Here is a 27818-nt window from a genome sequence, read left to right as displayed (position 1 = left end):
GTGAATGTCAGTTTTTGCTGGTTAGATGGGGAATGAGGAGGTGCCTAGACAGAGAGAGATAGGTACACATGCAAGGTCTGTTAGTATGAGGCGTGATGTGCAGAAGGCTCAGGAGGGCAAAATTAGAAGGTTGGAGTTAGACACACATCAGGGTGTAGTTGAATGTGCCAAACCACTCATCTTTCCTGCCCTGATTGGGTCATTGAACCTGTTGCAGCACTCTATCCAGGAGCCCGGTATCACATGCCTGCCACAGACCTCCTCTGTTAATTGCAACCATGTTTGCTCGTTTTTAGAGGCAGGCTTCTTCCTCCCATCCATAGGGAACAAAATCTGTCTGCAGGCCCTTATAGCCTGGAGCTGCATGTCCAGAAACTCCTCACTGAAAGATGCCTTGTTGCATTGTGGCTTAATTTCAAAAGCTTCCATTTCTGTATGAAAACCTCAGCCATACCTCAATTCCGGTCCTCACTAGGTCCCTTTAAAAAGTGAAGCTGAAATAGACTAATGTGGGCTGTCATCATGCCCAATTGGTTGGGAAACCCAGAAGTCAGATGCAAGTGCACTGGCTGAATTAAAAAGCCATTGACAAACTTTATGAATATAAAGGCAAACACAGAATACAGATGATATGTTCCATCAGCTAGGTTTTCATAGAATTTTGCTCTCAGTATTGACTCCCAATTGTCCTATAGTTAAGTGTGTAAACTTACCTCCCCTTCTTGTGAAATTGAACTGAATTTCCTGGGAATGTTTTCTCTGGCCCAAATTTATTCTAATGTATTCAGTGTTCTCTTGCTTTTCTTAAAGGCTTTGTTAGTGTTACTGTTACCCTCCCGAGAAAGGATTCTACTTTTTGCTTGAGTGAATCCTTTATTATAAAAACAATGAAAATCCGGTGTGTTGTGATGGTAACTCTGGTAATCTGATAGCGAGTTAGAGAGCATTTTTGAAACAAGTGTGAAGAAGCAGGCAGAAATGTCTGCAGTAACCACACAACCTGTCCCTTTTGGACTTTTGGAAAGGGAAAAACACATTGAAAATGTGTTAGGCAGATTGAAAGGAAAGGGGAATAAAAGAACTGAAGAACCATTGGATAATATAGCACTTTCAGGTGCTACACGGCAGCACCCTATTAGGATTAATTCAGAAAAATCAAAAGTCCTGGAGGAGAAAGCAGCTGATGGAGATTTTGAGAAAGTAAAAGAAGAGACTTCCTGTGGGATGCAATTTAATAATTCGAAGAAAGAAGAGTGGATAGAGACTGCTTTTCACACCCCTTCACTCCCTAAGGACATAAGAGAGCAAGGGACAAGGCAGAATTTCCATGGACTGCAACCACTCCGCAAACTCCATCAGCTATGTATCACTGCAAAGGCTGAGCACCAAGGTGTGTAAGTAATTTTCTTATATCAGTTACTTTGTGCAGCATGCATGTATAGAATTAGTGTTTAGATAGTTGTAAACCATAGAGAAATGGTAGAGAACTGAGTTACAAATTGCATTTTGGTTTTAGGAGTCACATCAGGTTGCATAAAATGTAGTATACTCAAAACTAAGCATATATTTATTAACAATTTATATTTATGTAGCACTTTTAATGTAGTGTAATGTAGAAAAGCACATGCCAAGTTGTAGTAGGAGAGATAGGAAAGATTACAGAAAGCGTGGATGAAGAAGTAAAGCAAAAATAGTACAATTTTTTATTTAGCAGTGCTCAAAGAAAGGAGGCTTTTGAACATGGGTTGTGGTAACAAGGCAGGGGGGTTTGAAAAGTAAGAGGAACATCTTCCCTGGTCCCCAACCTCTAATAACAAATGCAAGTAGCAATAGGCTTCATTGCCATCAAGATGGACACTATCTGTCCAGCTTCTTTTGCTGCTTCCATCTGTTCCTTTTGCCCACCAAGCCAAACCTCCCAGGCCCTCATGCCTCCACTCCCTACTATTATGTAGGGATTGTGAATAGTTTTCATATGTGAATGAGCATATTCCATACTGTAAGTAGAAAAATGAGTAGGGGCAGGGGGTGGCAATGAGTAATTGGAAAGACAGAAAGTTTTGGGGGAGTGAGTATTTGGGGGATTAGGGTAGTAAACATTTGCAGCATGGATGGAGGATAGTGAATAATGACAAAACTACAAAAAATGCGGGATATTCTTTGCGATGGATAGCTAGAGATCAGAACATATTTTTGAAGCAGATTACATAAAGTTCAATTTTAGGTGATCGTTTTAATATCAAACGCGTTGCTTTTTTTTTAACAGTAACACCATTATGAAATAATTTGGTCATTGTGTTTCTGGGTTAGTAATGCAAAGTCATGGGCCAATAATCCAGTGAATACAATTTCAAATCCTATCGTGACAATGTAAGGATTTGAATTTCATTTAAACAAACTGGAAATTAAAAGCTAGTATCAATTAAAGTGACATGATGCCGTCTGGTTGTTGTAAAACCCCAGCTCGTTCACCAATGTCCTTTAGGGAAGGAAATCTACCGTCCTCACCGAATCTAGTCTTAATGTAACTCCAGTCCCACACCATTGTGGTTGATTCTTAACTTCCCTCTTGAAGTGGCCTGACAAGTTATTCTGTTGCTTTAAGCTAGAAGTTCATGAAGTAGGCCCATCACCACCTATCACCATCAAATCAACAAAGGACACACAGTAAATGTCAGCCTTGTGCAAGTTGAGAATGAATAGATGACAAACCTTCATTACTGGTTTTGATCATTTTTCACTATAAAGGTCAAATAATGTAGAATTGCAGATAATATTTAGTCTCAAAGGCATTTGCTGATAACCTATCATAGCTCTGTTTCTATTTTAGGGCTTACCTGTGATCCTGGCAGAACATACATTATCACCTCTCAAAAAGGTGAACAACTGTACATGGCATCAGAAGGTATTGTTTTGGGTGACACAATAATGAAAAAGGCAAAGTATTACTGCATACAGATGAAAAGAAACTGTATGAATAAAGGAGAAACTGAAACGACATAATATATTCAGAAAAAGGTGTAGATGTATCATGAGGTACATTCCATACTCTAAATGGAAAAAAAAGAACAGTTTTGGGGGTAGAATGACAACTAGATTTGCATCCCTTTGTTTACAGGCTTCAAACTGCTTCTCGTGCTTGGGATTTTTTGTGGGTGGGGGTGGGGGGGGGAAGATATTTTTGGCTTCCATGCTTCAGGCTACTCTTGTAAGTGAGTCTTAGTCCCTGTAGCATATTCCAAACCACAATGGGAAGCATTGTATGCTTTCTGAACCGTATTATAGAATTTTATAGAATTCTTGGAATCCTGAAAGGTTAACACTGAACTCTGCCAAAAGAGCTGTATAAGAAGGCAAAGTCACAAGAGATTTTTCATTTGAAACCTGGAAAAAATGTTCATAGAATACTTGAAAGAACATTTTACCCTTTTATGGACTTTCATCAGTTTTATTTCTTCTTCAGTTACTTCTTGCCTGTGTTTGAACTTGTGTGGTGCAGCCCGATCCTGCTGTATAAAGATCTACAACCTGCAATCAGAGGAGGTACTGCACTTTACCAGACCCTTCAGGGTAGATGCCTGTTGTTTTGGATGCTGCCTAATGGAGATATATGTGTTCAATGCCCAGGAGGAACAAATTGGCACAATTAAGCAGAGGTAAATCCAAACATGTTTTGTTCCTATTTATTTAGGCCAGTTCAAGGATAATTGTTTGCAGCAATATGTCTAATTTGTTTCAACTCAATTAGGCTATAGCAGTATGGTTCAAATGCTTTTATAAATTTCTTCCAATTAAATATTGGGAAGATCGAAGCTATTGGCTTCAGTCCCTACCACAAACTCCAGTGCCTCGCCAGCAACTCTACCCCACTCGCTGGTAACTGCCTGAGGCTAACCTGGCCATTCACAAGTTTGGTGCCATGTTTGATCCTGTGATGAGCTTTCAACCACATATCCATGCCAATACTAAGACAGCCTATTGCCACACCATAACAATGCTAGACCCTGCCTTAGCTCATCTGCTGCTAAAACCCTTATCCATGCCTTTGTTATCTTTAGACTTGAGTATTCCACTACACTCCTGAGAGGCCTCCCATATGCTACCCTCTGTAAACCCAAGGCCATCTAAAACACTATTGTCCGTGTCCTAACTCACATCGAGTGCTGTTCACACATCACCCCTGTGCTCACTGACCAATTTTGGTTCCCTGTGAAGCAATGCCTTGATTCTAAAACTCTCATCCATTTTTTCAAATCCCTACATGGCCTTTCCGCTCCCTATCTCTTTAACCTCCCCCAACCCTCTGGATACCTACGCTCTTCCAATTCTGGTCTCTTGAGCATCCCCAATTTTAATCTCTTCACCACTGGTGACAATGCTTTAAGCTGCCATGACCCTAAGCTCTGGATTCCCTCCCTAAATATCTCTGCCTCTCAATACTCTTTTAAGACACTCCTTATAACCTAACTCTTTGACCAAGCTTTTGGTTATCTGCCCTAATATCTCCTTATCTGGCTCAATATCAAATTGTTTGACAATCCTCCTGTGAAGCAACTTGGAATGTTTTACTTTGTCAAAAGTGCCATATAAATACAAGTTGTTGCTATTGTCGTTACAAAAGCACAAAATTAAATCACATTCCCTTACTGATTTACTGCAACCAGATCATATGAAACCTAATTAAATCAGAACTATTAATTTGCATTTTGATTACAAATTGATTTACAGCATGATCTTCAGCCCCATTATTACACCAATAAAAAATCAGCAGGTTAATGTAGCAAGTTAAAGGAATGTTAAATTTTATGAGGGCATGACTAAGTGCTCTAGAAGTTTTATAGTTATCCCATTACCTGTGCACAAAAACAGGCAAATCAGTGATATGACAAGACTCCTCTGCACCGACAGTAAGGGATCTATGTGAGATGGGTTTGGACTGACTCAACCAATCATGAGTGGCTTTAGACCTATTATTTGCTTATTAATTGGTAATGGCTTTCAAAAGAAGGAGTAGAGATAAAGCAGTGTTGAAACAGCTTTACTTTGGTATCCATCCATGCAATATTTGACTTTGGGAATGCTGGACCATGTAACCAAGCAATTAAAGTGAATATGTCCCTTTGTGTCTCTGGCTGCAGGTGGAGCATGTTCACCCCATTGCTGGAAATCTGTGACATGGAAGGACACGGGATTATGAAAATTCATGGCCCCTGTTGTCCTTGCCGCTGTTATTCGGATCAGGAATTTAAGGTATAAAACACAACATAATTTAGCTGATGCTCATTGCTACATCATTCAAAACTAAATTACATAAAAATTCACTCAGGTTGGGGGAATTTTTCTGATGTGTGGCACAAGTTTTTACTTGCCGCTTAATTAAATGATTATTTCCAACAAATGAGTGTCTAACCATTCACTGGCATTAACATTACCACCATCAATATCCTGGAGTTCAAAAGAATTGACCAGAAACTTAGAAACAGACCAGCACATAAATACTGTGGCTATTAGAAAGGGTCATAGGCGGGGTATTCTGTGGCAAGTGACTCACTCCCCAATTCCCCAAAGCCTTTCCACCATCGACAAGTCATAAGAATACTAGCGACATGCCAGGATGAATGCAGCTCCAATAACAACAAAGAATCTTAAGACCGTCCAGGACAAAGCAGCCCACTTGATTCGTACCTCAGCCACCACCTTAAACAATTTCGTTCTTGACCACTAGTGCACTGTGGCTGCCACGTGAACCAACCACAAAATGCACTGCAGCAATTTGCCAAGGATTCTTCCAAGCACCTGCCAAATCCACAACCTCTACTGGCTAGAGGGACAAGGGCATGAGGTGCATGGGAACCTGCTGCAAGCTTCCCTCAAATCACACAGCGGCCTGACATGGAACTATACCACCATTCTTTCATGGGTGCTGGGCCTAAATCCTGCAACACCCAACCTCAGCACTGTGGTGTACCTTCATCACACGGACAGCAGTAGTTCAATGCGGTGACTCACCGCCACCTTCTTGAAGGCAATAAATGCTGGCCTGCCCAGCAATGCTCAAATCCTATGAACAAATGAAAAAGGAATAGAATTCTGATTTGTGCTCTGGTTGACTTTGATTTAGTGTTAACCAAGAAATATCCAACTAATTTCATTTAGTCTGCGTACTCTCCCAACAACATATTTTCCATAGTCAGGCTGCTCCAGATTGGCTCCAAGTCTAGTCAGAAATCATAATTCCCACCAGAATAGATTATGCTTCTCTCAGACCACAAAAGGTTCCTCCCCTTTAATAAGTAAGGTCTAACATGTGTCACCATTGTGGTAAGAAATTGAATGCTTTTAACAGATGACTGGGAGGAGTTCATAGGACAAAATGTACCATAAACTTTTACCTTGTTTCCCTTTTGAAGGTGTGAACTTCTAGATTGAGTTCATCGTAACCATTTTCAATACTTTCCTTAGATTTCAGTGAGCCTGCAGACTGGTTCAAAGTTCATCAATACAACAACACTGTCCTTTAATATTGTGACTAATCAGGCAATGATAATGGCAATTTCCTGCAGTATTACTGTAAATAAAGTGAAGTAATTTTATAAGATGTTGAGAAGCAATATCAAACTGGGGATTTTCTAAAAGAAAGCAATACCAATCACTCTATCTACTAAGTTTTCGAAGATTGATTTTGGTGAACTCACGTGCTCAAGATTTTTAAAAATGTAAAGAAAAATAGGAATATAATCAATTCATCTTAGATAATCAATCTAAAAGGATCATAAAGTTGTTGGAACTTGAGACATTTGAAATAAAAGCAGAGCTTCTGTTCTTCGTATTAATTTTTGGAGGAATTTTGCCACATAAATTTACATTGCTAACAAATCAACAAATCGGTTGCAAGTTAAAATTAGAGAAACTAGATACAATAAAATTTTAAAAGTCACAGGTTTTACACATAGTTTACCAGAACCTTGTGAACAAATGTGATGATGTGCTGTAATTTTACATCTGTAGAATAGCCTCTGTGGTGTCGATAATACAATAGTCTTACTATTTCCATCTATAAACAACGGGTGTCAATTACATTACAGATTACATCCAAGATTGGGAGCCATTTAGGACTGATCTGGAAGCGGTGGCAAGGGTACAATTCAGAATACAACATGGATCATGAATACTTTGGTGTGGACTGTAAGAACATTTAATAAAGAGCAGTTAACAAAAGTTGAAATATTTACTGATAAAGCTCGAGTTTTTTGTCACATAACACTGTCTGGCCTGATGCTTTACCTTGTGTTTTACACAGGAATACACAATGAAAATGCATCAATTTTTCTTTTATTAATAACATTTGGAATATAAACTGATGCAAAACCCATAGCTCAAGGCAATGTTGCAGAAGATATAGCACAAACGTTCCTTTACAACCAGCTTGATGCCATTTCTATGCTTCATTGACTGCTTGATATGGTTACATTGGCTTTAATAATGTAATTATTGCTGAAAGAAGATATTTTGTAAAACCTTTCGTCATGCACTCATCAGAACAATCACAAGAATACCAATGTCAGGGGAAGCAACAAATTTATACTGCATGAGAGTGCTGATTGGTTGGTAAGTGGACTCTCTTTGGTAGAGGCGTTGCCATGGAGAATTTCAAACAATGAAGCATTGTTTGAAATTTAAACCTGGCAGCTTGATTCTGATTGGTCAAGGCATTGCCCTGAGGAATGAACCAGCGAATGGCTATCACTTATTTTGTTTAGCTGAAACAGACGCAATGTGTGTATATGTTCTTCCTATCTGCAAAGAGCAGGGTTCCTGTGTATTAATATATGTAGCTTCCAGTACATGCAAATGCTCCACACTGCGAGCCCAACTGACAATCGTAAATTGGTTGTCAGTGTAACTTTTAGCACTCTGAGGAGTATTTAGCAAATGTTGTCCAATCGCAGAATCACATCTAATGTCGGACACTGTGTTTTGAGTTTTGCAAGCACGGGCTGGTTGGGTACAGTATGTACCTTGCCCGCTGCAAACACAGAAGGGACAAGCTGTTTGGTACGATCCGTCAATCTTTAGAACGTACAGCCTACATACCTAGCATCACACTGGCACTGAAATTCATGTACCACATTATTCATTGGTGTGATAGGGGGAACATCTTTTTGGCTCGACAGCAGCAGCCTGTTAGTGACGGATACCACTCTTGTTGCTAATGCATAACAACAGCGTGAAACAGCTAGCTTCACCTGGTTGCTCAAATTTATGATATATCTTGTCTTTCCAGGGTAATGAGGGGTAGATTGGGCATTTTTCAGGGCCGAAAGTGACGGCTTTTGGCCAGTTCATGAGTTTGCACGATAAAATTAGAGCAGCAGGTGAAGCTAGCTGTTTCACGCTGCTACTATGTAGTAGCGACACGAGTGGTATTCACTACTAACAGGATGCTGCTGTCACGCCAAAAAGATATTCTGCCTATCACACAAATGCGTAATGTGGTATGTGAATTGCAGTGCTAATGTGATGCTAGGTATGTAGGCTGGCAGGTCGTGTCAAACAGCATGTCCCAGCTGCTGTTCACAAGAGGCAATGCACAGGCCGTACCCAGCCGGCTCGTGCTTGCAAAATTCAAATCAGTGTCCAATATTAGATGTGATTCCGCGATTGGGCAACATTTGCTAAATAATCCTCATTGCGCTAAAAATTAGGCTGACAACCAATTTACGAGCTCGCAGTGTGGCGCTTTTGCTTGTACTGGAAGCTACATATATTAATACACAGGGCCCTGTTCTTTGCAGATAGAAAGAACATGTACACACGTTTGGGCCCGTTTCAGCTAAACAAACTATAAGTGATAGCCATTTGCTTTTTCATTCCTCAGGGCAATGGCTTAACCAATCAGAATCAAGCTGCCTGGTTTAAATTTCAAACAATGTTTGGTAGTTAACTGTCAGTCGTCATTAACTGGTGCATTCTCCGTGGCAATACCTCTACCAAACAGAATCCACTTGCCAACCAATCAGCACTCTCTTCTCATGCAGTATAAAGTTGCTGCTTCCCCTGACATTGGTATTCTTGCGATTGTCCTGATGAGTGCAAGACGAAAGGCTTCAACAAAATGTCTTTTTTCAGCAATATTCAAATGCTGTACTACCAAATGACTAAATGTAATTATTAAGAAGTGGTGATATTCATATATTGGACAATTAATATTGTGCCTTTTTGTTGGGGCTTTTGCCAGATAGAAACCAATATAAACCTTAATGGCAAAATACTGCAGATGCTAGAATCCGAAAAATTTGAATGCTGGAAATACTCAACAGGTCTGGCAGCGTCTGTGGAGAGAGAAACAGTGTCAATGTTTCAGATTAATGATCCTTCATTTTCTATTTTTATTCCAACCTTGCTAGTTTCATTTTTCAATAAATCTATTTTCCTCTTGAGCATTCCCAATGCAGAGCTTTGTCTGTAAGGAGAATATATTGGAAAAACAGGCAAACACTACCTACAATTTCCCATCTATCTGTTTTATTGGGTAGACAATAGTGGATAGTGTGTGCCTAATTTGCTGATTTGTCTTTCTGGCATGCAGAGCTCTCTGCCAGGAATGCTGAAGTCAAAAAACAGTCTGGTTTGGTTCAGGTAAGAACACTTTGGAAGGTTATAATATACACTAGTCATGCAATCCTTGTCAGTTAAAAATATATCTAGATTGATACACAAGAAACCTTTTGCCTTTGGTAACTTATATGTGTTAGAGGCAAAGGATGCTAGTATAGCAAAAGCATATATTAATGCCCTGATGTGAAGGACCTTTATTGTTCCACAACACTGATTTGTGCACTGAAACAACATTTACATACTTTAAGTTTATAATTCAAAAAGTTGCAATACCAAATAGGATGAATATTTACTGCAAATATATATGGGCAGCTGTTTTATGCAGAATTTCACGGCAAAATAAATGCTCACATTTTGCCACACAGAACTGAACACAGATGCTTATGGACTAGGAGATTTACAAGAGTGGTACTAGGGATAAAGGGCTTAAATTCTTGGAAGAGATTAAAGAAGCTGGGATTTTCTCCTTAGAGCAGTGAAGATTTAGGGGAGATTTAATAGAAGTTTTTGAAATTTTGGAAGGTTTTGGAGTAAATAAGGAAAACCAGTTTCCAATGGTGGGAGGGCCAGTAACCAAAAAGAGACAGATTTAAGATTATTATAAATAAATGAAGGGAGAGGAAAACTTTTATTACTTTTACACAACCATTTATGATTATCTTGAATGCACCGTCTAAAGGGGCAGTGGAGGCAGATGTAACAATAACATTCAAAAGAAAATTGGATAAATGTTTGAAAAGGAAAACCTTGGCAACTATGGGGGAAAAGCAGATGATGGAGCTACAGTAAACTTTGTGTTATCCGGTACTCGAACTGGAATTCCCTAACTGGAATTTTTCTCCAGTCTGTTTTTTGACTGGGGATGTCTCTCACACCACAGAAGCTGGCACTAATACTTGTTCCCTTTCAATCCCACTATCACACAACCACTAAAAATTGTCAAATTCATGGATAGTTGTTATCTGCCTTCGCTCCAGTCTCAGCCTCCCACTGTTCTACTGCAGCATGTTCTCTCGGTGCCGCTCAGTCGATTCGCATGGTCCGGCACCTCATGCAAGACCTCAATACCCGGATCACCTTGAGATCACCCAAGGGCTTTCTGATTGGTTAAAAATGCATAACTCTTAGGTAACTGGCATTTTTAACTGGCACCACCTATTCCCAGCACATGCTGTATAACAGAAATTTTACTGTATTTGGATAGCTCCTTCAGTCTCATGGTCTCTCTATGCTGTATGACATGATGATTTAGAAGTACTTCCATCTATTATAACACACCAATTTTCAATCTTTTTCCATTGTGAAATCTTCATTGTTAAAATTTAAAGTGATGTACAAATACACATTGAGATTAAGAAATTTGCAGAATGGACATATAACTGGCAAATTAATTTCAACATAGAGAGGTGTTACATTTTGGTAAGAAAAATAAGGAAGTCATATATTACTTTGAAAATAAGAAACTAACTGGGATAGAGCATATGATCTGGGAGCACAAATACAAAAATCATTAAAAGTAGTGATGCAGATTAATAAGGCCATAAAAAAGCAAATTAAACACCAGGGTTTACTTCCATAGGCATAGAATGGAAAAGTAGAGAAGTTGTGCTAAACTCGTATCAAACCTTAGATTACACCCAGTGTGCTGTGTACAGTTCTGGTCATTATATTATTAAAATTTCATAGAGACATTGAAAAGGTGTAAAAATGATTTACGAGAATGACAGCAGAACTGCATGCTTACCCTTCAGGAATTGATGAACAGGCTGGGTTCTCTTCTTGAAAAGAGAATGTGGAGGGGTAACCTCAGAAAGATCTTTACAACTTTGAAAGTTTTTTTTAAAAAAAGAGGACATCAATATATAAGATAGTCATTAAGAAATCAAATTGAGTGGTAAGAACGTGGATCTTGCTCCTATATGGAGTAGTTGAGGCGAATAGTACAGATGTATTTAAAGGGAAGCTAGATATGCATTGACAAAGGGAATAGAAGGCTGTGCTGATAAATGAGGAAGGGTGGGAAGTAGAGCACAAATAGACTGGTTTTATTTGTGCTGTATATTCTATGCACATATTGAGATGTTGCCTTGTGATATTTGACTGAAAACTGGTCCTTGTGCATTTACTTACTTTGTTTTTAAATATAGTTCCAATCAACATGGATCCAAATGCAAAGGTCCTTTTGCTAGCTGCTGCCTTCTTACTCGTAAGTTGTAAATATGATCAAAATTTACTTCAGTGTTAAAAGTTATTAGTTAGTTTATCCTCCCCATACACATAATCATTGTTTTTTTTTAACAGAATTACATGTTCTTTGAAATGAGCTGAACTCCAAGATTTTTTCCATTCTCACCATCAAGGTTGCTTGACAAAACAGCTTAAATGTTGTGGAAGTGCGAAATAATGAAAATAAATTATGTTTCAGTTAATGTAAATGTACCTGTGGTTTGAAACAATTGTCTTGGAGCAAGATATTTATCTGAAAAATCTTTTGTATTATGATGATCAGAATACATGAGAGAAGCTTAAGTCATGCACAAGGATATTATTCTGGTGTAAAATAAAATATCCAAAACATTATTAATTTAATGGAAAATACAAGGCTTCAGAAAAGTTATCTAACTGAGAATAAATAAGACAAGTCACTTTTTAAAATCAAAAGGCAGAATACTGCAGATGCTGGAAATTTGAACTAAAAACAGAAAATGCTGGGAATACTCTACAGGTCAGGCAACATCTGTGGAAAGAGAAACAGAGTTAACGTTTTAGGTCCATGACCTTTTGTGCCTGGCAATGACCATCTCTAACAAGAGAGTATCTAAACATCTCCCCTTGATAATTAATGGCATTACCCCTTTATCGCTGAATCCCCCCATTATCAACATCCTGCAAGTTATCATTGACCAAAAGTTTAACTGGACCAGCCGTATAAATAATGTGGCCACAAGGACAGGTCAGAGACTGGGAATTCTGTGGCAAGTAGCTCACCTCCTGACTCCCCAAAGCCTGTCCACCATCTACAAGAAGCTTGACACCATCCAGGGCAAAGCAACCCTGTTGATTGGCACCCTATTCACCATCTTAGACATTCAGTCCCTCCACCATCGATGCACAGAGGTAGCAGTGTGTACCACATACAAGGTGCAGTGCAGCAACTCACAAAGACTGCTTCGACAGCACCTTCCAAACCCAAGACCTTTACCACCTAGAAGGACAAGGGCAGCAGATGCATGGAACACCACCACCTGCAAGTTCCACTCCGACCCACACACCATCCTGACTTGGAACTTGTCGTTCCTTCACTGGGTTAGGGTTAGGGTTAATCTCCCTTTCTAACAGCACTATGTGCTCCCCTCTTAACAGCGCCCACACAATGTGGGCTGCAGTGGTTCAAGGCAGTAGCTCACCACTACCTTCTCAAGAGCAATTACGGATGGGCAACAAATGCTGGCCTTGCCAGTGATACCCACATCCTGTGAGAGAGTTAAAAAATGGCTAAAAGGAGCAGTTTAGATAAATTAGCTAAGGTAAAGGAAAACAAAAATATGAGGGTCTTGTAGAATACATTCTAGGTTTCAGAGGGAGGAAATTGCTCAATGTGAATAGCACTGATTTGAATATTGGCATTTAGGGAATTATACCAAAATTTGCAAATGATAACAAAATAGCCGGTATGATTAATTCCAAAGGGAGCTGCAAAGCGATATTGATAAGATCGGGAGATGGACTACAAAATGCAGATGTAATTTAATGTCATCATTTTGGCAAATAGAAGCAATATTTACGCACCAAAGGCTTGGTGCTGTGCAGAAGCAGAAGATTTGGAGGTGCAGTTCCAAGGACATTAAAAGCAGAACCTAATTTGATTTAAAAAATTAAGTTTTAGGTTTATTTTAAGGCATATCAAAACAAATTTCAAGGGTAAAGTTTAGCCCACGTCAAACTTCAAGATCTCAGTTAAGAGTGCTGTGTACGGTAATGAGCTCTACACCACAGGATGCGTATGGAGGCTTTAGAGAAGGTACGGCACAGGTGAATAAAAGAAACAGAAGCAGTAGCAGGCCATATGGCCCATCAAACCTGCTCCATTCAAGACTATTACGACATCTTCTACATCAACTCCATTTTCCACCCTATCTTCTTGATTTCCTTAGTGCCCAAAAACCTACTGAACACAGGCTTACTTTAGATTGTAAGAGTTTCTACCTGTAAAAAGTAGCAAAAGTAAATCTGAGTCCTTTAGAGGCTGAGATAGGAGAAATTATAATAGCGAATAAGGAAATGGCAGAGACATTAAACAAATATTGTGACTCTCTTCACAGTAGAAGATGCAGAAATATACCAGAAATGGGGAGGAACCAAGGTTTCACTGAGTGTAACATAAAATAATTAACGTTGGTAAAGAATGCGTACTGGAGGAATTAATAGGACTGAAAGCTGAGAAATCCCCTGACCTGATAGCAAATGGAACACTGATTTGCAATAAAGGAGGCAGAGAGAAATCTGGGAACTACAGGTAAATTAGCCTGATGTCAGTAGTTGGCAAAATACTGAAATTAAAGAAGTGGTAACAGGACACTTGGAAAATTATATAATTAGGCAGAGCCAACATGGTTTTTATAAAAGGGAAGTAATGTTTGAGAAATCTATCAACATCTTTTTTAGAATGTAACTAGCAGTGTAGATTATGGGGAACCAGTGAGTGTAGTGTAATTGGATTTTCAAAAGGCATTCGATAAGGCGCCACATGAAAGGTTATTGCACAAGATAAGGGTTCACGGGGTTGGAGGTAATATATTAGCATGGATAGTGGATCGATAATAGGACAGAAAACCGAGGGTCGGATTAAACAGGTCATTATCAGTGGGCAGGCTCTTACTAGTGAGCACTGCAAGGATCTCTGCTGGGAGCTCAGCTACATACAATCCATATATTAATAACTTAGATGAAGAGACTAAATGTAAGGTTCACTAGATTGATTTCTGGGATGAGAGGGCTGCCCTATGTGGAGAGATCAAGTAGAATTGGCCTATACTCTTTGGAGTTTAGGAGAATGAGAGGTGATCTCATTGAAACATAAGATTCAGAGATGTCTTGACAGGGTAGATGCTGAGAGGCTGTTTCTCCTGTTTGGAGAGTCTAGAACCAGGAGCAACCATTTCAGACTGAGATGAGGAGAAATTTCTTCACTCAGAATATTATGAATCTTTGGCATTTTCGACCCCAGATGTCTGTGGATGCTGAGTTATTCAATATATTCATGGTTGAGGTCAATAGACTTTTGGAGTCAAAGGGAATCAAGGAATATGTGGATTGAGTGAGAAAGTAGAATTCAGATTGAGGATTAGCCATTATTTTATGAAATGGTAGAACAGATTTAGTGGGTCAAGTGGCCTACTCCTGTTCCTATTTATTTTCTTCTTAAGATTAAATGCAAGAGATTTAGAATTGAAAGGAGAATCATCTCCATTCGGCAAGTTGCAAGAGTATGCAACTCACTTCCAGGGTTAGTGGTTGAGGCAATTATGTTAGCCTTCAAGATTGACTAGGTATTAGATTGGATATAGGAAGGCGGTGGTAAAATATAATTATAACTACCTTCTCACATGGAGGATAAACACCAAAACGGGTTGGTTGGGCTGAATGGCTTGTTTCCTTGTGGTAACTTCGATATATATCTATGAGGAAACGAAGGGGTGTGGGACATAGCTATTGGAAGTAATGACCAAGCATGGGAACACACGCTCACATATCACTGTTTTGGTGTCAAGACTGCAGATGGGCAAGCAGTGGCAGCTGATGGTTCATACCTCTGACAACTCTAACATATGTGATGAAATCAGGAATGTGATACTGTACTGTGGATTTCTCAGTTGGTAAATTGGGTTATTCTTGAGCGTCCTCAGGCCAGGCTGACCCAAACACAGTAAGTGCAACTCACTGTTCTGTGCCAATCTTTCAACACAATATCCGTGCAGCTTAGTTATTTTCCCTTTAATTTTGAGGGGTGTAAATTAGATGGTGCCAGATCAACCACCTTATAATGCACCCTTCCTGGTTTTATGATCCACTGAAGGGTAATCTAGTTGATGTATAAGCAGCAACCAATCCAAGACCACCTATTTTATGCAAATACCAAGGATGAAAGATTCCACCGATGTATACAGCCGAATTATTTCTTATTTGTACACATTAGCTAGATTTTAATGGCTGTTTATGTAATATTGATTTTATTTCTGCAGATTTCTAAATTCAAAAACAAAGACAAGTGTCATGTGGCGAGGTTCGCAAACATGATGGCCCAGATCTTCCAGTCTCTGGATCTTCAGAGACTGTACATACCCCACAAGATGTGCTTCAGGGCCCCATGAAAAGCCCTGACTCCATGGGAATTGCTTGGGAAGTATGAACTTCAGATGGACAATTCCCTTGCTCCCCTAAACGCTCCAAAAAGCCTCCAAACTCTGAGTTAGATTCGGAGACTTCCAACCTACTTACCTGGATAGTTTACCCAGGAAATGTTAGACATAAAAATCTTAGTCTAATTCCTGGGTAATTATACAACTGACCCCTCCCTCCACCCGACTCACCCACCCCCACCCAACAGGATCAACCCCACCACCCATCTACCCTCCTACTCTTCTCCTGACCCAGCCTGATCAGACTGCTCCACCATTCAATAACATCACAGCTGATCTGATTGTGGCCTTAACTCCACTTTCCTGCCTGTTCCCATAACCTTGGACTTCCTTGCCGATCAAAACTTGTTAACTCAGCCTTGAATATATTCAATGGCTCAGCCTCCACCGCTTTCTGTGATAAGAGAATTCCAAAGACTAAGGACCCTCAGAGAAGAAATTCCTCCTCATCTCCATCTTAAATGGAAGACCCCTCATATTGAAACGGTGGCCACTAGTTCTATATTCCCCCATGACAGGAAACATCCCCCCAGCATCTACTTTGTCATGCCCCTTCAGAATCTTACATGTTTCAATAAGATCACCTCTCATTCTTCTAAACTTCAATAAGCCCAAGCTTCTCAACCTTTCCTCATAAGACAACACCTTCAGCCCAGGGATTAGGCTAGTGAACCTTCTCTCAACTACTTCCAATGCAAGTCTCTTAAGGGGACAAAAACTGTACATAGTACTCAAGGTGTGGTCTCACCAATGTTCTGTGCAGTTGTAGCAAGGCTTCCTTACCTTTTTACTCCAACCCCTTTGCAATAAAGGCCAACATTCCACTGGCCTTTTTAATTATTTGCTGTACCTGCATGCTAACTCTTTGAGATTCACTTACCAGGACACCCGGATCCCCCTGTACTGCAGTATTCTGCCTCTCCACTATGTATTATTCTGCTTTTCTATCCTTCCTGCCAACCTCACATTTTCCCACAGTGAACTCCACCTGCCAAATTTTTGCCCACTCATTTAACCTCAGTTTGCAGACTCTTTGTATCCTCCTCACAACTTGCTTTCCTACCTGCGTATCAGCAGCAAATTTGGCTAAAATAGTCAGTCCCTTCATTCAAGTCATTAATAACTGTATATAGTTGAGGCGGCAGTACTGTGGCAGTGCACTAATTACAGTTTGCCAATCTGAAAATGACCCATTTATCCCAACTGTTTTCTGTTAATTAACCAATCCTCTATCCATGCCCAACAACAGGGTTCTTATCTTGTGTAGTAACCTTATTGAATGCTTTTTGGAATCCAAATACACTACAACTACTGATTCCCTTTTACCCACTCTGCTTGTTGCATCCTTAAAGAACTCTTAATAATTTTGTCAAACACGATTTCCCTTTCACAAAGCCATGTTAACTTTGCCTGATTGTATTATGATTTTCTAAATGTCTTGTTACTACTTCCTTAACAATGGATTCTAGCATTTTCCCAATGATAGATGTTAGACGAACTGGCCTATAGTTTCCTTTTTGTCTCCCTTTCTTGAATAGTGGTGTTACAGTTAAAGTTTCCCAACCTGCTAAAACCTTTCCAGAATCTAGGGGATTTTGGAAAATTACAACCAATACATCCACCATCTCTGCAGCCACTTTCTTTAGGATGCAGGCCACCAGGGCCTGGGGACTTAGTCCCATTAATTTTCCTAGTACTTTTTCTTTTCGTGGTCATGAATGTATTAAGTTTGTTCTTCCCTTCCTTTTGCCCCCTGCTTTTCCACTATTCTTGGGATGCTGTGTCTTCTACTTTGAAGAAAGATATAAAATACTTGTTCAAAGTCTCTGCTCTTTCCCTGTTTCCCATTATTAATTCCCCAGCTTCACCCTCTAAGGGACCAACACTCATTTTGTATACTTGTAGAAGCTTTTACTATTGTTTTTTATATTTCTTGCTAGTTTTCTCCCATACTTCAATTTCTCCCTTTTTTGTTAAGTCATCTTTTACAGATTTCTAAAATTTTCCAAATCCACTAATCTTTGCGACATCTTTTGACATCATCCTTAACTTCTTTAGTTAGCTACGGATGGTGCATCCATTTCACAGAGTCTTTCTCTCTCAGTGGAATATATCTTTTTTGAGAGTTACGAAATACCTCCTTAAATGTCTGCTACTGCTTGTTTTTCCAGGTTTCATTAGGGTACCTTGATTTTAAAACTGTCTATTCCTCTGTGAAGGCCACTGTGATTATCATCTCTAATAAGCAATTTGCAACTTACTTATTCCAAACATCTGTGCTGTGGCAAACAAATGGGAATAAGGCCAGATTTAATACAAAACACAAAATGCTTTTAGTCATAAAGTGCTCTTTATTTGAAAATAGCACCAAGCTGACAAATAATGTGAAGTTTTGCTTCTGATCCAAACATTTACATCTTCAAATAAAAGACTGTTTACCAAGATGTAGCATTTCTTCATAAAAGCAAAAGATCAAAGAGGATAAATAGAAAGGTAAAAAAAGTAGAGAAAATTTGGAAGATCAGAGAATAAGATGAAAATGCCATGAGTCAGGTGAAAACCAATAATTTATATACACAGTTAGCAAGCAGACTCATTGAGCAATATTTAATGGAGTCTACAGGGGTCTTGCAACAGCCCTGCTTCATCTCTCTTAGGAGAGGCCCACGGAATTAAGTGGCACTCAAGCATTTAACCAGAGAGTGGTGGGCCTTTCCCAGGGGGAGGGCGGAGGAGAAGGGGAGGATGGCGGAGGGGTAAGTCAGCAGAGGGGGAGGGGTGGGGAGGTGGCCGAGGGGGGTGGCGGTAGTGGCTGGGGCAGGGGGGGCAGAAGAGGAGATGGCTGGGGGGGCTGAGCAAGGGGGAGGTGGCAGAGGGAGGGGTAAGGGGCAGGGGGGAGGTGGCAGAGCAGGGGGAATTGACAGGGGGCAGCGGCAGAGGGGGGATTGGTGGTGGAGAGGGACAGTAGCAAAGGCGGGGGAAGGGTGAGGGGCAGAAGAGGTTGGCAGCAAGTGCGGGAATGGTTCTACCAAACGCCTCTGAACAAGCTGCCTGCCCGCATGCAACCTCAGACAGTTTGCTTCTCATGCTCCCCATGTGACAAGCCCACCACCCTCCCGTCTGATTAAATATCCCCCTCATCACCAAACTCGCTACCGGGGAGGGCATTAAATTTTGCCCATGAGCTCTAAGTCTAATACTTACGTACCCACAAAACACAGACATTCACAATACTCACAAATTTCAAAACAAACATAACAACTGTATAGAAATAGGGGACATTAGCATAGCAGACTCAACTTGACTTAAAAAAAAATAAAAGTTTGATTCTGTCAGAACAATAATTGACCAATAGCAGAGTAAGTTTTCCCTGAAATAATGATGTCCTGTTGGGATTTACACTGAACATCATCCCATTCCAAGATATTTATTTTTTTGTTTAAATGTGGTGTTCCTCTAGAACGAAGCAGAGCGTACCTTTCAACTAAACAAACGGAGTGCAATGAAGATCTCATAAAGTGATTTTCGTATTTCGAAAGCTTGAATTGTCTCTGTGAAAGAAGATTAGAGAATATATTATGGTGCACATTCAACGTAGTTTGAAATATCAGTTGAAGTAACAGTTACAAATATTAAGGCATTTATTATATATGGAGCTTTTACCACATGTAAAAAAGAAAACTAATTCAAATTTTCAGACTTGTTCAAAATCTCAATCTGTTTGCTAAATGCATTGCTCATAGTTTCCAGAACACATCATATTATTCAACTAACTTTATTTCACTAAAAGGAACATTACAATTACTTTATTCCAAAGATTTTGTGAATTAAGACATGCACATTTCTGCACAGCATTGCATTAACCATTTTATGCTCTGCATTGCAAATTGAGCAAATTTCATTTTTATGGACATTATACAACTGTACTGTAGTGTTTTGTAAGAGCAGCCTATACCCATCAGCTTCACACCTTATTCTCAACAGGCACTGTTGGCAATAAATTACAGCCTGATAACATGCTATATACAAGAAAACTGGAATCGGATAGAATTAAGTCCAATATAAATTAAGTTCTAATTATCCAAGTGATGTAGCATTATTGAAGTAATAAAATGTAACCCCCTTTAGTATTATACTCCTTACTATTTCCATATATGGCAACCCAGTTCTGTTTTAGCAGTGATGGTTAAAGAGATGACAGTGCAAATAAAATAAAGGGATATCTCAAAATAAAATGGCCAAGTTCAAATTGCTCCAAACCACAAAAGACAGCGGGAAAGGAAGAGCAATGTACATGTAGGATAAATAGTGTGGAAAGGAAGAGGAGGACCGTATCCTAAAAAAGATTACTTCCAAATTAATTTACACTCCACAAACTGTATGACTAATTTGTTTTTTGAAACCACCTTTGACCCATCATTGCAGGTGGCAGAGCAGGTTGAGAGTGTGGTTAATAAAGCATATGTCATCTTAGGCTTCATCAAGAGGGGCATACAGTACAAAAGCCAAGGGTACAGAACATGGTTTGACCTCAACTGAAGTACTGAGTCCAGTTCTGGACCCCACATTTTAGGAAGAATGTGAAGCCATTAGAGAGGGTGCAGAAAAGATTCACAAGAATGGCCCAGGGATGAGGAACCTCAGTTATGTAGAAAGATTGGAGAAGTTGGGACTGTTCTCCCTGGAGATTTGATAGAAGCATTCAAAATCATGAGAGGTCTGGACAGTGTAAATAGGGGGAAACTGTTCTTATTGGTGGACGGATCGAGAACCAGAAGGCACAGATTTAAGGTAACTGGCAAAAAAAAAACAAAGGCGATATGAGTATAAACTTTTCCATGCAGTGAGTGGTTAGGATCTGGAATGCACTGCCTGAGACTGGTGGAAGCAGGGTCAATTCAGGCTTTCCAAAGGGAATTGAATCATTACCTGAAAAAGGAAAAATTTGCAGGACTATGGGGACAAGACAGGGGAGTGGCACTAGCCAAATTGCTCCTTCAGAGGGCCAGCATGGACACAATGGGTCAAATGGCCCCCTCCTGCGTTGTAACCATTCTATGATTCTATGAATGTAACCTCTTCAGTATACTGATCTAAGTAGTAATTTTAGAGGGGATATGGGAGTTTCTCCGAGTAGCTATGAATAAGAGTCTGTGGAGCATTTTTTTTTAAGAAGTGGACCCAAGTAGAATGAGCTTTTATTTTACTTGATTACTGACACGTTATAAGAAACGCATTCTACTACTCACATCACAATGTCTTTTTGGTCATCAGTAGCATGGTTTCAGCCAATACCAACAAGGCAATTATGTCTAAAATGTCAGTTTTATTTGTTTAGTATACAGGGCAACAAAAAAACCAATGCCATCAGAGAAATGTATTCTTGGAATAAATTAAACTCTGAAACAATTACACAGAAATGTTTCCAAGGACAAATTAAACTTGTCATAAATGACAAAATGATCACAAGGTACAAAGTTCACTTCCTTAACATGCAAAAACAAGAGATAGGAAATTATACAAAATAAATTTGAGGTGCAAGGAGAACATACAGGATGTAAAAGAGCATACAGTAAGCATGAGCTATTAAACTGAAAGTATCTTGGCCCATAACTTCTGAGTTATGGGACGGCGTACCGAAGGGTACCCCAAAACTGTGCTGGGCGCCCCCTACTGGAAGTTCCCACGTAGGGACTGCACAGCAATTGCCCAGGAAGTTCAAACTTTCATTAGGCAATTTCCCTGCAATGGGAACCATCCGAAACAATGATATAAACCACAAACTTCGGGTGGTTCCAACTGTCTTACAATAAGTTACCCAGAAAAAGTTGGAGGAATTAAAACCACTCCCCCACTAACCGCCAAACCCCCTGACGGCCCCTCAATTAACCCCCACGGGACACACCCAGGGGACCAGCCTCCTCTGCTGGATTCCCCCGCATGAAACTGCCTCCGCTGGATTCCCTCCGCGGGAGCCCCCTTCCGCTGGATTCCCCCCTGCAGGAACCCCACTCGGCTGGATTCCCCCCTGCAGGAACCCCACTCAGCTGGATTCCCCCTTGCTGGATTCCCCCTTGCTGAATCCCCCCCTGTGGGACTCCGCCTCCCCTCCGTTGAACTCTCCCCTCCGCTGGATACCCCCCTGCGGGACACCCACCCCTCCGCTGGAGCCCCACCCCTCCGCTGGACTGCCCCCCCCTGCGGGAGCCCCACCCCTCTGCTGAACTCCCCCCGCGGGAGCCCCACCCCCTCCACTGAACTCCCCTCTCCTGCTGGATCGCCCCCCAACGATGACCCCCTCCACTGGAGTCCTACATGAGACACCCCTCAGCGCCCCATGCAAAATCCACAAACCAGACTGTCCTGCTAGATCCATCATGTCAGCCTGCTCCTGCCCCACAGAACCCATTTCTTCCTATCTTGGCTCCATTCTCTCTCCCCTTGTCCAGTCTCATCCCATCTACATTCACGATTCCTCTGATATCCTATCTCATATCAACAATTTCCAGTTTCCTGGCCCTAACCACCTGCTCTGCACTACGGATGTCTAGTGCCTCTACACCTCCATCCCCCACTAGGTCGGTCTGAGGTCTCTCCACTTCTTTGAATAGAGGCCCGAACAATCCCCATCCACCACCGCTCTCCTCCACCTGGCTGAACTTGTTCTCTCACTGAACAGATTCTCCTTTAACTTGTCTCACTTTCTCCAAATAAAAGGTGTTGCTATGGGTACCCACATGGGCCCCAGTTATGTCTGAATTTTTGGGGGGTATGTAGAACATTCTTGTTCCAGTCCTAACTCAGGCCCCCTCCCACAACTCTTGGCCTCCAGGCGGAGGCTAAGCGGAAGGAGCATACCAAAATCCAAGAATCCTACCCACCCGCCTCATCAAACACTACCTGCCCCACCTGCGGCAGAGTGTGCAGATCCAGCATTGGGCTTTTTAGTCACCTCAGGACGCATAACACCGGAGTGGCAGAAAGTCATCCTTGGTCCTGAGGGACAGAAGACAATGAAGCTGAAGATGACCACAATGACGAAGACAAAGAAGAAGCCAACGACGACACGGAAGACTAAAAAGTACAACCACTGCAAGACTTTGCTACTTTTATATTCCATCTCCCTTGTAATGTTAATTGGAGCAAAACACGTGTTCTACAGGGGTCCCAAATGTCAGTCATGGCTCACCTGTGTCAGAAGGTTCAGGGTACAAGACCTACTCCAGGACTTGAGTACTAAAGTTTAGGCTGTCACTCCAGTGCAGGGCTGACCAAGTGCTGAAATGTTGTACATGCCATCTTTCAGATGAGGCCCAGCTTAAATGGTAGTATCTCTCAATCAACATCACAAAAATAGATTATTTGGCCATCAAATTGATCTTTCTGGGAGCTTTCTGTGCACAAATTGGCTGCCACATTTCCAGCATTACAACAATTATACTTCAAAAGTACTTCATTGGCTGTAAGGCATTTTGAGATGGTGGTCGTGAACAGCAGTATATAAATGCAAATTTTCTGGGCGGGTAAAATTGGGGCCTAAATTTTCTTCTTCCATTCCCAGGCTTACAGAACTAAAAACATCCTATAAATCAAAGTGAGGCTAAACATATTTCAACATTAGCTTAAACAGAAAAAGTCCAGCAGTACCAATCAAAACTAATGTGCAAGGCTGGTAGAGATACGAAAGAAACTAAGCTCTCTGTAGTCTGCCAATATGGAAGTATAGCCTTGTTGAATACAACTAGCAACAGGAGGCCAGTCCTCAAAAATGAGTTGAGAGTGATTGCCCTTGACATCAAGGCAGCATTTGACTGAGTGCCCTAGCAAAATTAAAGTCTATGGGAATCAGAGGGAAATCTCTCCACTTGCCGGTGGCATTCCTAGCACAAAGAAAGATGGTTATAGTTGTTGGAGCCAAACATCCTGGCTCCGGACTATCACTGCAGGAGTTACTCAGGGTAGTGTCCGAGGCCCAACTACCCTCAGCTGATTCAATTATTTTCCATCCACCATAAGATCAAACGTGGCCTTGTTCACTGAGGATTGCCATGTCCAGGACCACTCGCAACATCTCAGACACTGAAGCAGTCCGTGTCCAAATGCTGCAAGATCTGGACCACATTCATGCTTGGCTAGTAAGTAGCAAGTAATCTGTGCACCACACAAGTGCCAGACAATGACCATCCCCAACAAGAGAGAATTTAACCATCTCCCCTTGACCATCGCCGAATCCCATCAACAGCCTGTGGATAACCATTGACCAGAATCTTAACTGAACCAATGATATATACATACTGTGGCTACAAGAGCAGATCAGAGGCTAGAAACTCCGCAGTGAGTAACTCACCTCTTGACTCCCAAAGTCAGGCTCACCATGAGCAGCGCAATGGGTAAGCCACTCACCTAATATAAATTTCACACAGATTCTGCCCTACTATTCTAATCAAGCATTTCATTGAATCCCAATAGTTGCTCCTAATTTAACCAAACTAGTCGCCTCATGTTCCATGGAATGTGAGACTTCCCCTCAAGTCAAGGAATTGAGTGGGGTGGGGGAGAGACAGGGGGAGTGGCTGGGAGGAATTAAATTATTTAATTGCTAAACTTAATGGTTTTCACTGTGGCTAGGTAGCACCATTATTAACTGAACTGGCTGAATCCTGAAGACATATCTGCTAGACTGGGCCTGCAGCAGATGGTGAGAAAACCAACAATAGGGAATAAAACAATTTGACCTTGCCCTCATCAATTTACTTGTAGCAAACATAATTGTCCATGACAGTACTGGGGGTTACCACCGCATAGTTCTTATGGAGATGAGATGCCATCTTCACACTAAGGAAGCCCTCCATCGTGTTGTGTGGTACAATCAATGTGCTAAATGCGCAAGATTCAGAATATATCTAGCAGCTCAAAACTGGACATCTATGAAACGTTGCAGGCCATAAGCAGCAGCATTGTATTTAACCACAATCTGTAACCACATAGCTTGGCATATCCTTCACTCTACCATTACCATCAAGCTAGGGGTCAACCCCTGTTCAATCAGGAGTGAAAAGCATGCCAGGAGTAGCAACCAGCATCCCTTAAAAATGAGGTGCCAACCTGGTGAAGCTAGAACACACAACTAAGCGCATGCTAAACAGCGGAAGCAGCATGTGATAGAACACGCGATCCCACAACCAATGGAACTTATCAAAGTTCCGCAGTTCTGCCACATCCAGTCTTGAATGGTGGCAGACTGTTAAACAATTAACCGGAGGAGGCAGCTCCACAAATAACCTCATCTTCAATGTTGGGGGAGCCAAGCACATTCGTGCAAAAGGCAAAGCTGAAGCATTTGCAACCACCTTCTGTCAGAAATGCTGAGTGAATGATCAATCTTGACCTCCTCCTGAGGTCCCCAGCATCACAGATGCCAGTCATCAGCCAATTTGATTCACTCCACATGATATCAAGAAGTGGCAGAAGGCACTGGATACAGCAAAGGCTCTGACAACATCCCGGCTGCAGTGCTGAAGAACTAGCTGGGCCCCTAGCCAAATTGTTCCAGTACAGCTGGCACCTACTCAACAAGATGGAAAAATGCCAGAGTATCTCCTGTCCATAAAAAGCAGAACAAATCCAATCTGGCCAACTGCTGCCCCATCAGTCCACTCTCAATCATCAGCAATGTGATAGAAGGTGTCGTTGGCAGCATATCTAGTGGCACTTAAACATAACATAAGAATTAAGAGTAGTAGCTTAATTTAAAGTTCCATTTAAATTAAGTGTATATTTTGCATTTGTAGCGTAGTCACATTAAAAATCACCATCATAAAGGTGTTTCCTTCCAATCTTAGTTCACAAAAGAGTGTCCCTTTCTGATGTCAGTTTAATAGTGTGTGCAAATGAATGCAATTGAAATGAATAGCAATTCTTATACCTTTAGATAAACTACAGTGCATCTTTCAGGCCAGTAATTTGAACTGGATTACAACACAAGAAAGAAAACAAATCATTACTTCAGACTGATTCGAGAGGTATGGAGTGAGTGTTAGGAGAATAATAACATCAATGTCAACTCTTTTCATTTCACCATCTCAGTTTTGGTGCCACTGATACAAGTGACTACTGACTATGTATTCACTACTTATGCACATTCCCTCATATTTCACTTGATTTATGCAATATTGTTTTAATTTCAATATTTTAAGTTTAATACCCAATATAAACACCTTGGGCTAAACAATTCTGTTAGCTCCTGATTGTACTCACTTGATACTGTCAGTGTGAGTCTTGTATTCCATGATAGTATTAGGTGGTAAGTTTAGGACACGTCGTAATGTGTCTCGTATGCGAGCCGTAGTAGCTTGGTCACTGGCTGTTTTATTCCATATTGAGATAATGTCTTCCTAGTAATAAAGAGAAATCAAAGTGTGTAATTAGTTCTGGAGGATCACACACTGCACTTTATCTCAAAACAACAACAATTTGCATTTATACAGTACCTTTAATATAACAAAACATTCCAAGACTCTTCACAGGAGTTATCAAACAAAATTTGACACAAAACACATAAGAAAATTTGACAAGTGACTAAAAGTTTGGTCAAATAGGTAAGGGGTCAAAAAGGTGAGAGAGAGAGAGAGAGAGAAGCAGATAGCTTTAGGAAGGCAACTCCAGATCTTAGGCCCAAAACAGATGAAGGGATGCCCACCAGAGATGAAGAGTGATAAAAATTAGGAATGTGCTAGAGGCCCGAATTGGAGGCATGTACATATCTTGGAGGATTCTAAGGAATGGCAAGGCCACAAAAGTATTTGAAAACAAGAATGAAAATTTTTAAATTGAGGGGTGCTGGACTGGGAGCAAATGTAGACCATCAAACACAGGCAATGGGTGAATGGGACTTGGTGAAAATTAGGTAATGAACAGCAAAATTTTGAATGAGTTCAAGTTTACAGAGGATACAAGATGAGAGACTAGCCAGGAGAATATTGTCAATAAAAACTAAGCGCTGGAAAAACTCAGGTCAGGCAGCTTCTGTGGAGAGAGAAACAGAGTTAATGTTGAGTTCATTTTGACTCTTCTTTGGATAATTGCCGAATCTAAACATAAAGGCATGGATGATGGCTTCAGCAGCAGATGAACTGGAGCAAGTGGGGAAAGGATGATCTTATGGAGGTTGAAGTAGGCTGTCTTAGCGACTGAGCAGATATGCTGTTGGTAGCTCATCTTGGGGTCAAATAGAACAACAAGGTTGCAAAAAGTCTTGCTCAGCCTCAGACTGTAACCATGTGGAGGGATGGAGGTTGATGATTACAGAAGAGAATATGTGGCAGGGACCGAAGGCAATGGCTTTGATATTTCCAATACTTAGCTAGGGGAAATATCTAATCAACCAATACTGGACAAACAGCTAGATGAATCGCCAGTAACCCTGCCTTCCGACTGCTACTTAACCAGCCGATGCACGAGCAGGAGAACCTTTGCCACCCCCTTTCACTTCTGACCCCATCGCAATAACTTCCAGCCAAGGATTGCATGCCATACATCGTAAATTTAATATATTGTGCTTACATTTTCCAATATGTATAAATATGAATCAACTAAACATAAGGCAAAAAAAATAAAGAAAACCATAAATAACTTAAGTGCATAACACTAATTGTTGTAATCCTCTTTCAGTCATGAAAGATCAACCAATTACCGTTTTGAATTTTTAAACAGCTACCAATTAACAAACACAAGAAAATCAAACAAGTTTTCAAAAATCATTCATCACGTCCACTGAAGGTT

The 27818-nt window shown here is 40.7% G+C and overlaps 2 protein-coding genes across 5 annotated transcripts in view; one reads left to right on the top strand and one right to left on the bottom strand.

The window, feature by feature from the left end:
* Nucleotides 1-978: 978 nt before the first annotated feature.
* LOC144694078 (phospholipid scramblase 2) lies at nucleotides 979-11946 on the top strand. The gene is made up of 7 exons (XM_078564438.1): nucleotides 979-1390; nucleotides 2831-2905; nucleotides 3464-3656; nucleotides 5139-5250; nucleotides 7086-7185; nucleotides 11766-11824; nucleotides 11920-11946. Exons 1-7 carry the CDS (start codon nucleotides 979-981, stop codon nucleotides 11944-11946), a joined length of 978 nt encoding a protein of 325 aa, XP_078420564.1.
* eif4e2 (eukaryotic translation initiation factor 4E family member 2) overlaps nucleotides 9053-27818 on the bottom strand; it is a 44118-nt gene continuing 25352 nt past the window's right edge. For 2 of the 4 annotated variants that reach the window (XM_078563984.1, XM_078563987.1), the window contains 2 exons: nucleotides 26295-26431; nucleotides 18369-19588 (listed from right to left, as the gene is read on the bottom strand). In XM_078563984.1, the coding sequence (XP_078420110.1) occupies nucleotides 19549-19588; nucleotides 26295-26431 (177 nt within the window). In that variant the 3' untranslated portion in view covers nucleotides 18369-19548. Of the gene's footprint in view, nucleotides 9333-11978; nucleotides 12356-18368; nucleotides 19589-26294; nucleotides 26432-27818 lie in introns of those variants that run through there. The other 2 variants (XM_078563986.1, XM_078563985.1) reach the window with 2 other exon arrangements.

Source organism: Cetorhinus maximus, chromosome 19 (genome assembly GCF_964194155.1).
Source record: "Cetorhinus maximus chromosome 19, sCetMax3.hap1.1, whole genome shotgun sequence".
NCBI lineage: Eukaryota > Metazoa > Chordata > Chondrichthyes > Lamniformes > Cetorhinidae > Cetorhinus > Cetorhinus maximus.
Note: the sequence above shows the minus strand (reverse complement) of the source record. Positions and strands in the feature narration are given on the sequence as shown.

Coding starts and splice junctions, on each gene's coding strand:
- LOC144694078 (XM_078564438.1), top strand. CDS start 979: ATGTCTGCAGTAACCACACAACCTGTCCCTTTTGGACTTTTGGAAAGG. Junction 1,391..2,830: donor TGCAAAGGCTGAGCACCAAG/GTGTGTAAGTAA, acceptor TTTCTATTTTAG/GGCTTACCTGTGATCCTGGC. Junction 7,186..11,765: donor TGAATACTTTGGTGTGGACT/GTAAGAACATTT, acceptor TTTTAAATATAG/TTCCAATCAACATGGATCCA.